This window comes from Neoarius graeffei, chromosome 4, assembly GCF_027579695.1.
Source record: "Neoarius graeffei isolate fNeoGra1 chromosome 4, fNeoGra1.pri, whole genome shotgun sequence".
In the NCBI taxonomy this organism is placed as follows: domain Eukaryota; kingdom Metazoa; phylum Chordata; class Actinopteri; order Siluriformes; family Ariidae; genus Neoarius; species Neoarius graeffei.
In genome coordinates this window covers 68,693,769-68,710,333 of record NC_083572.1, presented here as the reverse complement: position 1 = coordinate 68,710,333, position 16,565 = coordinate 68,693,769, and the positions used below count along the sequence as shown (strand labels likewise).

The window sequence follows — 16,565 nt, the reverse complement described above, 5'->3', positions numbered from 1 at the left end:
ATAATCTTTACAATCTCTAAAATATCAACAGTCTGGGTGAAAGAAGTAGCAAATTGAAATTAAGGGAGAAATAATGAAATTCAGAATTACTAAGACTAATCTCTAGGTAGACAAGACATTTTAATTCCAACATAGATAATAAGCTGTTCAAAGAAAGCTTTTCCATGTGGGACTTTTTTTGTCAATACTTTAAAAAGACCAAAAATTTCATGTACTGTATGCTAGCTGAATAACCAAACATAGTTGATTTCCCCAAGATTTCCAAATGTCACCTTCTTAATTGGCGGCACGGTGGTGTAGTGGTTAGTGCTGTCGCCTCACAGCAAGAAAGTCCGGGTTCGAGCCCTGTGGCTGGCGAGGGCCTTTCTGTGTGGAGTTTGCATGTTGTCTGTGTGGGTTTCCTCCGGGTGCTCTGGTTTTCCCCACAGTCCAAAGACATGCAGATTAGGTTAACTGGTGACTCTAAATTGACTGTGAATGGTTGTCTGTGTCTATGTGTCGGCCCTGTGATGACCTGGCGACTTGTCCAGGGTGTACCCCGCTTTTTGCCCGTAGTCAGCTGGGATAGGCTCCAGCTTGCCTGCGACCCTGTAGAAGGATAAAGCGGCTAGAGATAATGAGATGAGATGAGACCTTCTTAATTTAAATGCTTCTTAAATGATTCATAATTGTTGTATGAAGTTTGGGTGGAATAATTGCTATTTTTCTTTTTTTCTTTTTTTAAAGTGGCTCATACTTTAAAACTCACTGCACTATCACCAGCCACACATTTGAAATGTAAAATTCTCATGGACATTTTTATAAAGCCATTTTTATTCTAGTCATTTTTCTTCAGTGACTGCTTTATCTTTGTCTGGGTCACAGTGGATCTGGAGCCCATACTGGGAACACTGGCCACAAGGCAGGGAAAACTCTGTGGATGTGACACTCTACACTGCAAAAAATTGAAAACTGAATTTGAGTCGAAAATTACTTAATACTAGTGACATTATCTTGCTGCACTGGCAGATATTTTTGCTTGATAAGACATCTTAGAATAAGTTGGTTGCAATCTAGAACTAGGTTTAATAATCTCAGAATTGGTGTCTTGTATTCTTCTAATAGGAAATGCTAGATAGTTTCAACTATTTTCAAGATATTTTCACTTGCTAAGATACCATTTTTTGCAGTGTATTTGTGGTAATATATTATCTTGGTTTATCGCCAACCTTTTTATGTGGCTCTACTGTGGTCTGTTGATTCTGTTTAGATTATTTTACTTATGTATTTCAGTCATTTTTGATGATCTGACATTACTGATTTATTCAAAAAGTGAAAGGCAAAAGTGTCACTGTTTTCTTACATTTGTTTGTTCCAAATAGATCCAAATGGCTTTTCTCTTTCAAATGTGATATTCTATTACTGAGGATATTTTATGTAGAATACTTTGTTGAAAAATTGTTCACCATGTTGTTATCTAGATGCAATCTCAAAATACTGCTAGCAAATTTTATACATGCCTGCATGTGTATGTGGCTATAACAGGCAATGTTGTGCTGTTGTTGATAGCATGCAGGTTGGCCAATTTATCCTTGTTCTTTGTTTCCCCCTAGATAATAATAATAATAATAATAATAATAATAATAATAATAATAAAGGGTGGCACGGTGGTGTAGTGGTTAGCGCTGTCACCTCACAGCAAGAAGGTCCGGGTTCGAGCCCCATGGCCGACGAGGGCCTTTCTGTGTGGAGTTTGCATGTTCTTCCCGTGGGTTTCCTCCGGGTGCTCCGGTTTCCCCCACAGTCCAAAGACATGCAGGTTAGGTTAACTGGTGACTCTAAATTGACCGTAGGTGTGAATGTGAGTGTAAATGGTTGTCTGTGTCTATGTGTCAGCCCTGCGATGACCTGGCGAATTGTCCAGGGTGTACCCCACCTTTCGCCCGTAGTCAGCTGGGATAGGCTCCAGCTTGCCTGCGACCCTGTAGAACAGGACAAAGCGGCTAGAGATAATGAGATGAGATGAATAATAATAAAGTCCGAAAGAGTAACATGTTCACTTTACCCAAAAATATTAATGCAAGTTGCCAAAGTACAGAAGTTGTTAAAACAAATTATGGACCAGCAGTAAACTTTGTGGTAAACTCAAAATCATTATTAAGATTACACAAGTATTTGAGACAACTTATATAAGTTACATAAATAGTCATAATTCGACAACTAACTGGAGGACTACCTGGGGTGATTTCCTTCCAAAATGTTGATATTGCCCCCTCTTGAGGACAGTGTGATGCTGAGTCTTGCTGAGGATGATCCTTACACAAAGTCCCTGCTACTCTACCTGTACCCTGTCAGTGAGATCCAAATACACTAGCCTTATCTACGAATAAGAATCACAGGAGTACTGATCGTTTTCAGTTTTCCAAGAGTCACTGATATACAGATTCATCAATAAAAAGAAGAATCACACAATCTAGTACTCTCCTGAGTCTATTAACACTGTACCCTATTGATTGTTTGAATTATTCATAAACACAGATACTGATTATAATTGAGGATAATACCCGTCTACTGTACTCTACTGAGGAAGATAACCAATTAAAGTACAAATGCTGTTTTTTATTGTGGATTCAAGTTACTCAGGATCCTGATTGAGGGCAAAAATCACTCAAACTCACCACAGAACACTGTGTTGACACAACATTTAGTCTATCAAATTTGAGAACGATGGAAGATGTTGCCAGTTCACAAACACTCTCCATTGACACTCCTCTTAGTGTAACCCAGGAATTGGCTATTGTGCAGGTAAAATGGTATTTAATGGAATAAGACCTGCACAAATCACTTTCTTTACCCAGTGGGCTTTGGATGTAATCTCCTTTTTTGGAATCAGTAAATATCAAAACAAATCAAATCCAAACTCATGAGGCATCCTGACTCATGCACAATCTCTACTGTGTTTCTCAAACGGTAACAAGACTTCAGTGGTCAGTATAGCCTATTGGCTGGTGTCTTGCACCTTGTGCAGTGGATGCTTGTGTGTGGTGGTTGTCAATGGTGAAACTGTAAACAATACAGTGTGTGGATAATGTACTCAGTAGTTACTGGTCTGATGTTATTGATTTCCAATGCTTTAACTGCAGGAGGGTGAAACAGCCCACTGTCAACTGTGTATTTTCAAATCTGGTGCAAAAATTCTCAAGTATTTTTAGTGAACTGTTCTTTAGAATATTGGTCAGTAAGTGTCCTTACTTGAATTTGCCTTTGTGATCTGGTCCACTTCCATGGTACCAATTTGGTGAGTGATGTATCCTGCATCACTCCTGCCATCTGCCATTATGGTCTTTGAATCTTACTTCTTCTGAAAGAACGTAACTGGTAGCCTACTGTCCCATATGCTTAATTCAGCCAAGGAGTTCTTCAAGCAAAATAGTAATATGAAAATCTAAAAATAGATGTTGAAAACACAATAAGGTTGTGCTCACACTAGGTGTTTTTTTCCTTACCTGCTGGTGCATGTTCAACATGTGGAAAATGTACCAATGCTTACATACATTGACAGCATGTCAATACATTCAGTGAACTAATTGTCGTACAAGCACTTCATTTTCTTAGGTTTCCCAAGCCAGTGTTTAAGTAAGCTGCATTTTCTTCTGTAATCACAACATGATTACAGCATGCTGAAATATATTAGTGCATCTCAAAAAATTTGAATATTGTGAAAAAGTTCAATATTTTCCATCGGTTATTTAGAAAGTGAAAATGTGATATATTATAGACTCATTACACATCAACTAAAATGTTTCAAGCATTTTTCTATTTTAATTTTAATCAGTATGGCATACAGTACAAAAACATAAAAAAATCCATCTCAAAATATTAGAATATTTCATTTCGAGTTTGAGTAAAACAGTATGAACACAGTGTATCTCTCGGTCTAGTTCAGTACACACAACCACAATCATGGGGAAGACTGCTGACTTGACTGTTGTCCAGAAGATGATCACTGATGCCCTCCACAAGGAGGGTAAGCCACAAAAGGTCACTGCTGAAAAGGGTGGCTGGAAAAGGTGCACAAGCAACAGGGATGGCCGCAGTCTTGAGAGGATTGTCAAGAAAAGTTGATTCAAGAACTTGGGAGAGCTTCACAAGGAGTGGACTGAGGCTGGTGTCAGTGTATCGAGACCCATCACGAACAGACATCTTCAAGAAAGGGGATACAACTTTCACATTCCTAATATCAAGCTACTCCTGAGCCAGAGACAATGTCAGAAGTGTCTTATCTGGGCTAAGGAGAGAAAGAAGTGGGCTGTTGCTCAGTGGTCCAAAGTCCTCTTTTCAGATGAAAGTACATGTTGCATTTAATTTGGAAATCACGGTTCTAGAGTCTGGAGGAAGAGTGGAGAGGCACAGAATCCAAGGTGTTTGAAGCCCAGTGTGAAGTTTCCACAGTCTGTGATGATTTGGGGTGCCATGTCATCTGTTGGTGTTGGTCCACTGTATTTTATCAAGTCCAAAGTCAACACAGCCATCTACCAGGAGATTTTAGAGCACTTCATGCTTCCATCTGCTGACGAGCTGATTTCCTTTTCCAGCAGGACTTAGCATCTACCCACAGTGCCAAAACTACTACCAAATGGTTTGCTGACCATGATATTACTGTGTTTGATTGGCCAGCCAACTTGCCTGACCTGAACCCCATAGAGAATCTATGGGGTATTGTCAAGAGGAAGATGAGAAACACCCGACCCAAAAATACAGATACGCTGAAGGCCACTATCAAAGCAACCTGGGCTTCAATAACACCTCAGCAGTGCCACAGACTGATCACCTCCATGCCACACCGCATTGATGCAGTAATTCATGGTAAAGGAGCCCCAACCAAGTATTGAGTGTATAAATGAATATACTTTTCAGAAGTTGGACATTTCTGTATTGTAAATCCTTTTTTTTATTGATCTTAGGGAATAGTCTAATAATTTGAGATACTGGATTTCTGATTTTCATGAGCTATAAGCCATAATCATCAAAATTAAAACAAAAAAGGCTTTAAATATTTCACTTTACATGTAATGAATATAGAATATATGAAAGTTTACCTTTTTGAATTAAATTATGAAAAAAAGGAACTTTTTCATGGTATTCTAATTTTTTGAGATGCACTAGTACAGGGGTCATCAAACTATGGCCCACGGGCTGACTCCGCGGGCCGATTATTTTTTCGTTCAGTGTAAGGACCGTGCAGTTTGTCTCATTTGCAAAGAAAGTGTGTCGGTTTTCAAAGAATATAATCTGTGTCGTCACTACGAAACCCGCCACAAAGAGTATGCTAGTTTGCGAGGGCAAACAAGAGAAGACAGGATTCGGAGGATGAAATGCGGACTGGCTGCACAACAGAATGTATTCCTTTGCCAAACCCAGATCAACCAGGCTGCTGTCCGAGCTAGCTATAAGGTAGCTCACCTACTAGCTACCCATGGAAAGCCGTTTACTGATGGGGACTTTGTTAAAGTATGCATGCTTGCTGTGGCTGAGAAGGTGTGTCCCGACAAGAAGGATGCGCTCAATGCGGTGAGTCTCTACGCACCTACTATGACCAGGCGAACCGAAGATTTGGGGGACAACGTGTATGACCAGCTGAATTAGAAAGCGTCAGAATTTGAGTTTTTTGCTTTGGTCATGGATGAGAGCAATGACGTGCAGGACACAGCACAACTGCTGTGATCTATTGATCTATTGCTCATATTATAATTTCACTTTTTTTTAAATGTATTTATTTTATAGGCCTATTTATTTGACCTTTATTAAGTGCTGCACACTATTATTAATATCAACAGGCCTACCTACAATTTATAATTTTCAACTCACCTTTGCCAGTGTCAATCACCTCAAATAGGCAGATGTTTCTTACCTTGACAGCTTTGATGTTATTTTTATTAGAAAATAAATAAATGGAATATCTGTGGTATTTCAAATTAAAACAAAGTGTGAAGACTCGATTACTACTTTTGCAAACCACTAGTAAAGATAAACAAATATGTGCCAGGAATCAAGTGTTGATATAGTAGTGTGGATATCAGTGGCGGCTGCTGGTTTTTAAAACAGGGGAAGCCCATTTTACGCATTCATCGTAAAACCTGTAGGCCGGATATCAAAGCATAGAAAAGTGTGCCCCATTAGCATAGTGAACTAGACAACCCTACCTAGTGGCAGAAAGTATTTTTGCTTGTACATTTCATGTTATAGTCTGGCTTGCCAGGCTAGTGCCTCATATCCTTAATCAAAAATATCAAACATCCAAAAATCACTGGCTATTCAACGAAGAGCCTTGAACATCATACCCTGATATGCAACACAGAGTCTTTAACACAACACCCAGCTGTGCAACACATCCTTGAACATCTTCTGCAACACAGTCTGGAAATTCATAACCAGGTAGGCTATGCAACACACAGAACCTTGAATATTATACCCAGGTATAACCTATAACACAGAGCCCACCATTCTCTTAACATTACTGAACAATATACACACTTCACATTCATGAACATGAACACTATTTATACACAAATTCTGCCCTCCGCTCCTTTTCCAGAAAATGGTCTGTGACCCTGTCATACCAGCTGGTTGTGCTTTCCAGAGACTTTACCAATTTCTGTTAGCAGCTAGCACTGCAGATCCCAATAAGGCTCAAGCTAGCCTACAACCAGATTGAACTACAAATGAAATAAATGAGTGAATTCACGAATGATCAAACTGATAGAATGGATGAAAGTTAACAGAGCACAACGAGTAATATTTACATTTATTTACAGAGTAATGTACAGAGACATCAATGAGAAGAACCGTTTATATGAAAAGAAACTCGGACAGCACTTTGGCACACGACTGCACTTTCTCGACATCCGCTAGGGACTGACTGATCATACTTCCGTGTTCCTCGCCGAAGTACCGCCCTCCTCATGTCTTTCAAACACCACCTCCAATAATCCTTTATCAGCCCGGCTTCTTGTCCCTCCCACTGTCTCGTTTAGTCCCAGAGAAGCCCGGCTTCCCTGGAAGTGACGATTTTGTTGATTTTAACCAATAACAAATAGCCGAAATTGGCTGTTCAGAGCTGTCTCGTAGACTGCAACGGATACCTGGCTGCCAGTCAGTGTTACCAGATACTGCTGGCGTTTTCCACCCAAAATATGTTCAAAACCCGCCAAAATGCACTTAAAACCGCCCAATCTGGCAACACTGCTGCCAGTCCATAGAGCCCATTGAAATAAGAAAGGTTACAGCCTGGCAGCAAAGGTGATTCTCGTAGCGAACTGCAAGTTCGTCAGACATCACTCAAATAAGTTACAGGATAGTTATGAACATAAATACAATCTTGGGCATATATTATGTTATGCAAGTTATTGTTTTAATGAGAATTCAACGTCGTAGACACCGCAGTTTGGGGAGAGAATTTTAGGGGGAGCTCGGCTTCCCTTGTTGTCTCTGAGAAATCGCCCCTGGTGGATATAGTAGTGGGGATGGCTGTGCCAGGCTAGTAATCTCTACTACACAATGAGGCCTGCTGGTGGTCATATTTGTCTGGGTCATACAATTCTATGTTATATAGCTGACCCGACCCCGGCCCCCCATCACAGTCAGGAACAACAATGTGGCCCCCAGAGAAAAAAGTTTGGTGACCCCTGCACTAGTATAACACTTAAAATACACAAATAAGCAAATTAAATTTATTTTAAAGAATCCTCCAAAATCAAAATCTCTGACTTGAAAATGGCAGCAGATTTTAAGCTAGAATAGGCCTATTAGCTAGATATTTAGTAAGCTAACTAGACAGTTGGTTCATCTGCTGGACAGTATGAACTACTTTAATGCGAATTCCCACTAACTGTTCCACCTGTTTTTAAGTGATGTGATGAATTATTTAAACATGATTAAACATGAATTACTTTTCTCACCAAATATTTAGCATCTAATATAGGCTAAAAATATAGGTCTAATACGGGCAAGATAATAAATTAATTTTATATTGTACATGCAGTAAAGAATAACAACTGTTGCATAATTTGAATTGCATTTGAAACAGAGAGAAGCATTTTCTGTCTGGGATGTATATCATATGAAAAATATGAGTTATACAATATGAGAAGATAAACTTCATATCTTCAGGTCAATGTGTGATTTTCTTTTTATTATATAGACACATTCACAAACAAAATGTACCCAAATTTATCAAAACAATTCATCAATTTCCTCACGAGTGAGGATATTGGAAAATATGTCCCGGATGTAGTTCATATGAAAAATACAAGTGGCGTATTTCCCAGCAAAACACTCGTGTCTATGTAAAAAAACCCAAACAAAACAAAATAAAAAATACTGAAAGGAAAACACTGCATTCCAGCATAAGAACCTTATCCCATCTGTGAAACATGGTGGTGGTAGTATCATGGTTTGGGCCTGTTTTGCTGCATCTGGGCCAGGACGGCTTGCCATCATTGATGGAACAATGAATTCTGAATTATACCAGCGAATTCTAAAGGAAAATGTCAGGACATCTGTCCATGAACTGAATCTCAAGAGAAGGTGGGTCACACAGCAAGACAACGACCCTAAGCACACAAGTCGTTCTACCAAAGAATGGTTAAAGAAGAATAAAGTGAATGTTTTGGAATGGCCAAGTCAAAGTCCTGACCTTAATCCAATCGAAATGTTGTGGAAGGACCTGAAGCGAGCAGTTCATGTGAGGAAACCCACCAACATCCCAGAGCTGAAGCTGTTCTGTACGGAGGAATGGGCTAAAATTCCTCCAAGCCGGTGTGCAGGACTGATCAACAGTTACCGGACATGTTTAGTTGCAGTTATTGCTGCACAAGGGGGTCACACCAGATACTGAAAGCAAAGGTTCACATCCTTTTGCCACTCACAGATATGTAATATTGGATCATTTTCCTCAATAAATAAATGACCAAGTATAATATTTTTGTCTCATTTGTTTAACTGGGTTCTCTTTATCTACTTTTAGGACTTGTGTGAAAATCTGATGATGTTTTAGGTCATATTTATGCAGAAATATAGAAAATTCTAAAGGGTTCACAAACTTTCAAGCACCACTGTGTGTGTGTGTGTGTGTGTGTGTGTTCCTTGTTCTTAAGAACTGCCATCTTTGAAATGTTGAGGATGAACGCAACCTGACGTTCACTGTATCCCAGTGCCAGTAAAGCCAGAAGTGACCCCTTCTTTTTCTTCTTTTTCTCAAAACTTTTCTTTTTAACTCTTTTGGTATGATGAATAGATATTTTTGTATTCCAATTAAATTTAAGGTACTACTAGCACTTTTTCTGCCATTCAAACTGGTCCTATTGCAAGAGAATAGTGATGACCACAGCAGTGTTTTTTATACTTTTCCTTGTTAAATAAGAATTGGTTCAGGTGATCACCTAATTACTACCTCATTAAGTAAAATGAGGTGTGCTTGTGTTAGAATTCCAGCACAGACACAGGAACGAAATGGCTGCCATACATAGAAATGCTGATTTAAGAAAAAAAATTAAGTGGCCTCTTACTATTTTTTTTCTTGAACTGTATATATACTTAAAACCACTGCATTTGCCAAAGAGTTCAGGGGGATTCTAAGTGTTTGCTTTTGACCATATGTTGTAAATGAAGTTTAAAAAAAATTTCTACTGGGGAAAAGGATTGTGATTGTTTGCATACGTGTTTCATTTTAGTTATGTCCCAAATCCATAATAAATACTGCTAAATGTTCAAATGGATTGCCATGCCACCTAATTTATCTAGCAGCTCATAAGTTTGTTTCTGTAAAAAATGTGGTTAGAGGTATATTCATGATATAAGATGATGTGAGCTTTCGCATTAATATTTATTATACAGTAATACAAAAAGTGACAATCACTTTGAGTAACTTTCCATAATTATCTTACAGTCTACTTTGTTGTTTAAAGAAATGTCTTGTTCATCAACACTAATTTCGTTTAACCAAAAAGAAAACGATTAATAAGTCTGGTACACTCCACCATTGCTAACTAATGACCATTTAGCTTTTAACCAGCACTACAAAGACCTAGACTGCATTTATCAGTTTATCATCATTTCAGATGATAAGTTAATAAACTACATTAAATAACTTGTAAAAAAAATGCATAGAACTGTGTTGATGAATTTGCATTTCAGCCCATGAAAATGAAGTAATTAAAATATCATCCATAAAAGTTAAGTGATGGCAGACAGTAGGTATTTTTGCTGTCTTACAACAAACACAGACCACTCGTAATGTACAAGCTTTAGAGAAGCGCTTAGCATAATATTTGTTTAGTACAAACTCATTCTGAAAATCCACATAATCTCTGTGATGCTCCAGTCCCTCTCATATGCACTAGCTCACGGACTGCCCCCTTATTCTCCAACCTTTGGACCCATTAAGACTGCCTTCTATAACCTACTATTACAAACCATTGCTAGCCTTGGATGTCAGTGTAGTAGAGGTGTGTTTTTTTTTTAAACCAGACTCCAAAATTACTAGGATAATAGACACGTTCTTCCAGAACAGATCTGTTACAGGTAGGATAGACAATGACAGATTGCAGGTTGACAGCATGGGCTGAATCAGGGACTGCTGCATTTGTAGAAATCGATACTCTCTTCACATGTACTAAAAGAAATGACAAATCATTTTTAATCTACATTATGTCGTCAGTGGCGGCTGTCCATCGCTAGCGATGATGCTTGCTTCATTAGGATGTACAGAAATGCAGCGCTTTCCTAACGAAGCGCCTTGCACGGTAAGGTAAAACAAACAATGTCGTGCCCCCATCATGTTGTCTCTCTGGACCTCCAGACCTGATGCCAAGTGGTGCACAAAAGTGCCACAGACCTGATGGGTATGGAAGTTGCCCTGCAGTGACAACTGACTTGCCGAGTGATGCCACCCATTGGCCATTTGAGTTGCTCTTCCGCATGCCATCTGGTGGTGCGCCATTGACCCTGTGGGTTCATCTGCCACAATGCACCGAAAAGCGCCCTGCTGCCAGGACCTTATGGGTGATGTACTATTTAACCCGTAGCTGGAACCCAGGCAGGTGCTACCACTCTGGATCAGAGTAGACCTGGGAGCAATGGTGATTAAGGGGTCCACTTTCCCCAATACTCAAGTCCTCCAGGACCTGAGACTCACCACCGGTTGCAGTTTAAAGTCATATCCAGGACAACATTACGTACATGTAAAGACATAAAGGGGAACTACTGATGAACTTGTAAAGAAATGTATTCTTTAAAATACTTTATTCATGGTAGCATAGAAAACATTAAAATTGGAGTTTGTGTCAGAACCTAGGTGGTAATGTTGTATGGTTAAAGATGGGAGGAGAAATGAAAATATCTTTAAAACAGAATACTTAATTCCCTTATATAACAGTTCATAGTAGTGGGATAATTTGTATAAACGTACAGTAGTTAACATCATGTATCTTTTCATCTTCTATCTGAAACAAATGCTTTTATTGTGGATCATATTCATGTTGCACATTTAATGTTTAACAATGCTAATACTGTCATCCACAATAAAGAAAACATTCGGTAATATTTTAAATTGTCTAATGCCAATAGCACAATAGAACACAATGTTTTGCACGAGGTACATGAACCAGATATGACTCGCAGTTTCCTCCCGCCCTCCACCACTCTTTCATCCCCCATCCCTGTCTCCTCATGCACCACTTTGAACAGACACTGATTTGAGTCCTCTCCTCATCTCTCCCGTTCTAAATGTTATGCAACATGACCAGAATTGTTAATTACTACTTCAGGGAATGCATTCAGTGTGAACATCAAAAAACACGTAGTGGAGCAAGTAATAAAAGCATCTGTGTAATCAAGCACATTTTCTGTGCTGTCAGTGTCGTACTCCAGGTCTATTGCGTGGTAGTATATATACACACTTACCGTATAGGCCATTGTAGAATTTGCCCTGACTTCACTTAACACACTATTATTTAGTTTTATAATCAAGTAAAATGATTTAGGCTTTCAGTGTGCAAGCTTTCTGTGTAATAATGACATGCTTCATTTATGAGGTTCAGAATGGAATTATTTTTGGCCACTAGATGGTTGGCACGGTGATGCAGTGGTTAGTATTGTCACCTCACAGCAAGAAGGTTCCAGGTTCAAACCTCACGGCTGATGGGAGGGCCTTTCTGTGTGGAGTTTGCATGTTCTCCCCGTGGCTGTGTGGGTTCCCTCCCAATGCTCTGGTTTCCTCCGACAGTTCAAAGACATGCAGATTAGGTAAAATACCCAGTCACTTAGTGCCAGTCTCAAGCCTGAATAGATTGGGGAGGGTTGTGTCAGGAAAGGCATCCGGTGTAAAAACCTTTACCAAATCAAATATGTAGATCATGATGAGCTGTTGTGGTGACTCCTAACAGAAGCAGCCGAAAGAAGAAGATACATAGGCACTAGGTGCATTTCTGAGATCTGTGACCACACTAGGACAGATAGCACAACTCATTTTCTTTGCACCATTCAGAGAGACAAAAAGGGCAGTTGTGTACCATCCCTTCCCCATCTTCCCCTCTTTAATCATTTTCCCTCAGCGTATTTAAATCATTTCAGATGTTGTTTTGTTCCGGCCTTGTTTTGATTGTGACAGGGACGCTCAAGATTATGAATGCCTAATCATGTCCCACGTGCATCGGTCTCTTGTTCACTTGCTCTCTTGTTCTCTCTCTCTCTCTCTCTCTCAGCCCCAATGGCTGTCTCATTGTTTGAAGTTGCAGGCAAGGTCGCTCTCTATTGAATCTCTAATGAAGATTTTGAAGGAGCAATTTCTAACGCAATGGTCGTAAATTTAAAATGGTGTTTCAAATTTATGATATAAAATGTCACTAAGCTGTGTAATATACACTGTTTTTAAATTTTGAGTGAAAAGGTGATTTAAAATGTCTTCAGTATGTGTGTATCTATATGTTTACATGCATACATACCACTCATACAGTATACTACCTTCATTATATATTACACAGCCTTAGCTACATAATGAAAGCACATTTAACCCAGGTATTATTCCTGTTTGCTGTGGACAAACCAGCCTACTCCGGACTTTTCATTCTCTGTTTGTAATGGTCCTCCACAAACAGCAAAAAGCCCATAAAACCCATGGTGTTATCTCTGCCTGAGCACTTTTGTTGCATGGTAATGATTTTCAGTCCTTCAAACCAGCATGGTTCTGTCTCTTGCTGTAATAAATGGATTTGGACAGAAACAGCAAAAGCGGTTTTCCACATCCAGGTACACTGTGAATGTACAGTTCATGATGAGCTGCAGGTAATGTATTATTCCTGCTTAGTTTGGTTGGAAAGCTACACGGGACACTTTATTTTATACAATTTGCAAGCAGAACTGAGCTCTAAAGAACCCTGTTGCTATGCAAGACTCAGTCTCGCCACATTTCCATGGTGACGGGCAGATGGAATTAGCAAGATATACCGGAGCCTACCGGAAGACTAAGGTCTATTCTGTCAATGTCACACAACTAGGAAAATAATATGAAAACAGGATTTCAGGAGGATTTATAATTGTATTGTTTGTTTCTTTTGGAAAAGTATCTTTTAAGCCATATTATTACCTAAAAACAGTTACATTTAATATTGAATTATTGTTATTGCCTTTAGTTTTCAAAGTAAGGGTGATGACCAGAAAGTACCCAAAGTGGATAATAAATCCTAAATTACTGTACTTTAGACATCCTTATTACCATATCCATTGCACAACAAAAATGGTACCTTTTGATGGGCTCATATGTACATTCATCAGTATTAATATGGCTTAGGTTAAATGTAACACTCATCTAGTACAACACAAACATTTCCAAAGTCCCACTTTTTATCCAAATATATGCAACTAAATGATATGACAGAATGCACATGTTCAGTCTGAAGACTCCTAGTCACTCCTCAGGGATCTGTCCGGGTATCCTGACACCATGGTCCAGGGTGTTTCTGGGGCTGGAGTTAGCACAGCTGGACCTGTTGGTCTCAGTCTTGCTGCTGGTCCTCTGTAGGAACTGCAGGAAGTTCTCCTGGATGGACCCTTCATGACTAGAGCCTCCAAATTCCACAGGCCTGTTAGAAGCGCAGCACTTCCTCAGCTTTATGAGTTCCTCACGAATCTGCCTATTGAGCAGTCCATAGAAAAATGGGTTCACTGCAAAAGAGGAGTATGCCAACCAGGTCACAATCTCCTCGATGTCTCCTGGACTCTGGAGTGGTGCTGTGATGGACATGTGAAGGTGGAAGCCGAAGTATGGAAGCCAGCACAACAGGAACTGCCCGACAATGACCACGAGTGTGAAGGCAGCCTTCCTTCCTCCAAATACCCTCTCAGGGGACAGTCTCTGAGGCAGACTCCGTGTAGTAGTGATGATGGTAGTCTGACTGTTAATAGAATCCGAACGACACTTAGCTGGATTAGGGGGCCAGGGGGGCATGGGAACGTGTTGTCTTGCAGCTGACCGTGCTACCTTGTAGACATTACAGTACACAGCGAAAATCACGAGTGCCGGAACAAGGAAGCACACCACACTGAAAAGAACGGCAAACACTTTTCTGAGACGACTATGACTCCAGTGCAAAGAGCAATGAGTAGCGGCAATGGAGCTTTGATTCCCATATGCTGGCCAACCAAGTAAGGTAACAAGTGATAAAAGCAAAGATTTCACCCAAATGAATACCATTACTCCAACAGCGAGGTGTATGGTCATCTTTACCTCATAGCGCATGGGATGAACAATGTAATAGTAGCGTTCCACACTAATGGCGGTTACAGTAAGAATAGACGCACAGACCAGAAACACGTTGAGAAAGATGTAGACCTGGCACTCCAGAACTGTAAATGTCACAGTACTGAAGAATGGAGAACTCGATACTATTCCAAGAGGCATCAGTAATATGGCAGAAAGCAAATCCACTGCACAAAGATGGCACACAAATGCATATTTCTTTGTGTGTGGAGCTCGGGCAATGGCTAAAATAACTCCAGTGTTGCCAAGCAGGGCTGCAAGGTTAAGGGTCACCATGCCAAACAACCCCACTAGATGTTTAATTTGGGACTCGGAGTGGATGACTTCCTCCATGCTTGGTGGAGTAGGCTTTGTGGGTCTCCATTGGTTAGCTGTATCATTTGAAGTGGTGTGATTGGTCAGGAAACCTGGCCCAGCTTTCTCCATAGTTCACAGTTTGTATGCCAAGTCAAGATCCAACATCGCCAAGTATTTCATTTCCTCTGATTTTCAACTGTACTTCTTAAAAAAAAGAAAGAAAAACAAATAAAATTACTGTTGCATCACGTGTTGTGGTTGTTTTATATTAAATTACTTCATACATCTAAAATTTACTTCATGTGAAGCATTGCATTGGATTCACACACACTGTGGAATTGTAAAATAGTTCAAGTTTTTACATAAATATTGTAGTATAATAACGTGGTATTAAATAAATATTTAAATTATGTACTGTTATTCCTCTGGTATTGAAATTAAATATAATGCATTACGTATCGTGAAGGGTGTACCTTGTTTTATCAGCAAAATTCCAGTTTAAAGTGTCTTAGCTATGATTAACAAACTCAGCAACTGACTAATATCTGTGCAAATCTGTATCATCTGTTTACTCTAAATAATGTGCCAGGGACCTCTTTGAGAAATGGCTTATTCCACAGAATAGATATAGAACTTTTTAGTCTACCCACATTCACTGGATATGAGCAATCGTGCACTCTGATTGGCTACTCTCCAACTAGGCTATCAGCTCATATACCGTGGGTAGAGAAAAATAAAATGGCGGAATGTGTTGAACCAACCGAGGACAAAATAAAAACCCTACTTGAAAATAAACCCCCCAAAATACAAAAAAAGCGCAACAAAATATGGAATACAATCATTTGATGGTAAGAACATATACATACATTATATATGTTTTTATTTTTCAAGAAATATTATAGCATTTTTCACAAATTGCTACTGTCATCTCGCTGGTTTGTTTACATTCTAAGCGTAAATTATTTTATCAGACGTTTTGTATTAAAGTTTTTATTTATCAAATTTGCAAAAAAAAAATACAAATAAAAACATTCCATTTCTCAAAATCCAGTGAATGTGGATAGAATAAAATAGTTATTCCACTCAATCTTGTTGTACATGGTTATCAGCTCATGTACAACTTGATTTCATGGAGTAACTTAAATATTTAATTTCACCTGACTATTACAAAACCTGGGTCTCTTTATCATTGCATTAATGATGGCAGAACTCTCCAGATGTATTGCTATTTTTTTCTTTTCATGTCAGCCTGGATATAGGGCTTATTCATTGTTCAAAATCAGTGCAGTTGTATTGTTTGTCTATGTAAATCACAAGTTTCCATCCTGTACTTCCTACACAGATGCACCGACTACATTTAATTTAAATAATGCTAAATAATTAAAACGAAACGTAACCCAAGATGCAGTGACAGCATGTTCCTGTTTTGTCAAGCTAATGTAAATTAAGAGTTGATTAAACTTGATATTTTCAC

The 16,565-nt window shown here is 39.1% G+C and overlaps 1 protein-coding gene across 1 annotated transcript; it reads right to left on the bottom strand.

Moving 5' to 3' along the window:
- Positions 1–11,328: 11,328 nt before the first annotated feature.
- On the bottom strand, positions 11,329–16,028 carry gpr61l (G protein-coupled receptor 61-like). The gene has a single exon (XM_060919539.1). The coding sequence runs from the start codon at positions 15,218–15,220 to the stop codon at positions 13,943–13,945; it is 1,278 nt and encodes a 425-aa protein (XP_060775522.1). The 5' UTR covers positions 15,221–16,028; the 3' UTR covers positions 11,329–13,942.
- Positions 16,029–16,565: the final 537 nt, after the last annotated feature.

What these genes read in the sequence shown, in the direction of transcription:
- gpr61l (XM_060919539.1), bottom strand. Translation starts at nt 15,220, where the DNA reads ATGGAGAAAGCTGGGCCAGGTTTCCTGACCAATCACACCACTTCAAAT.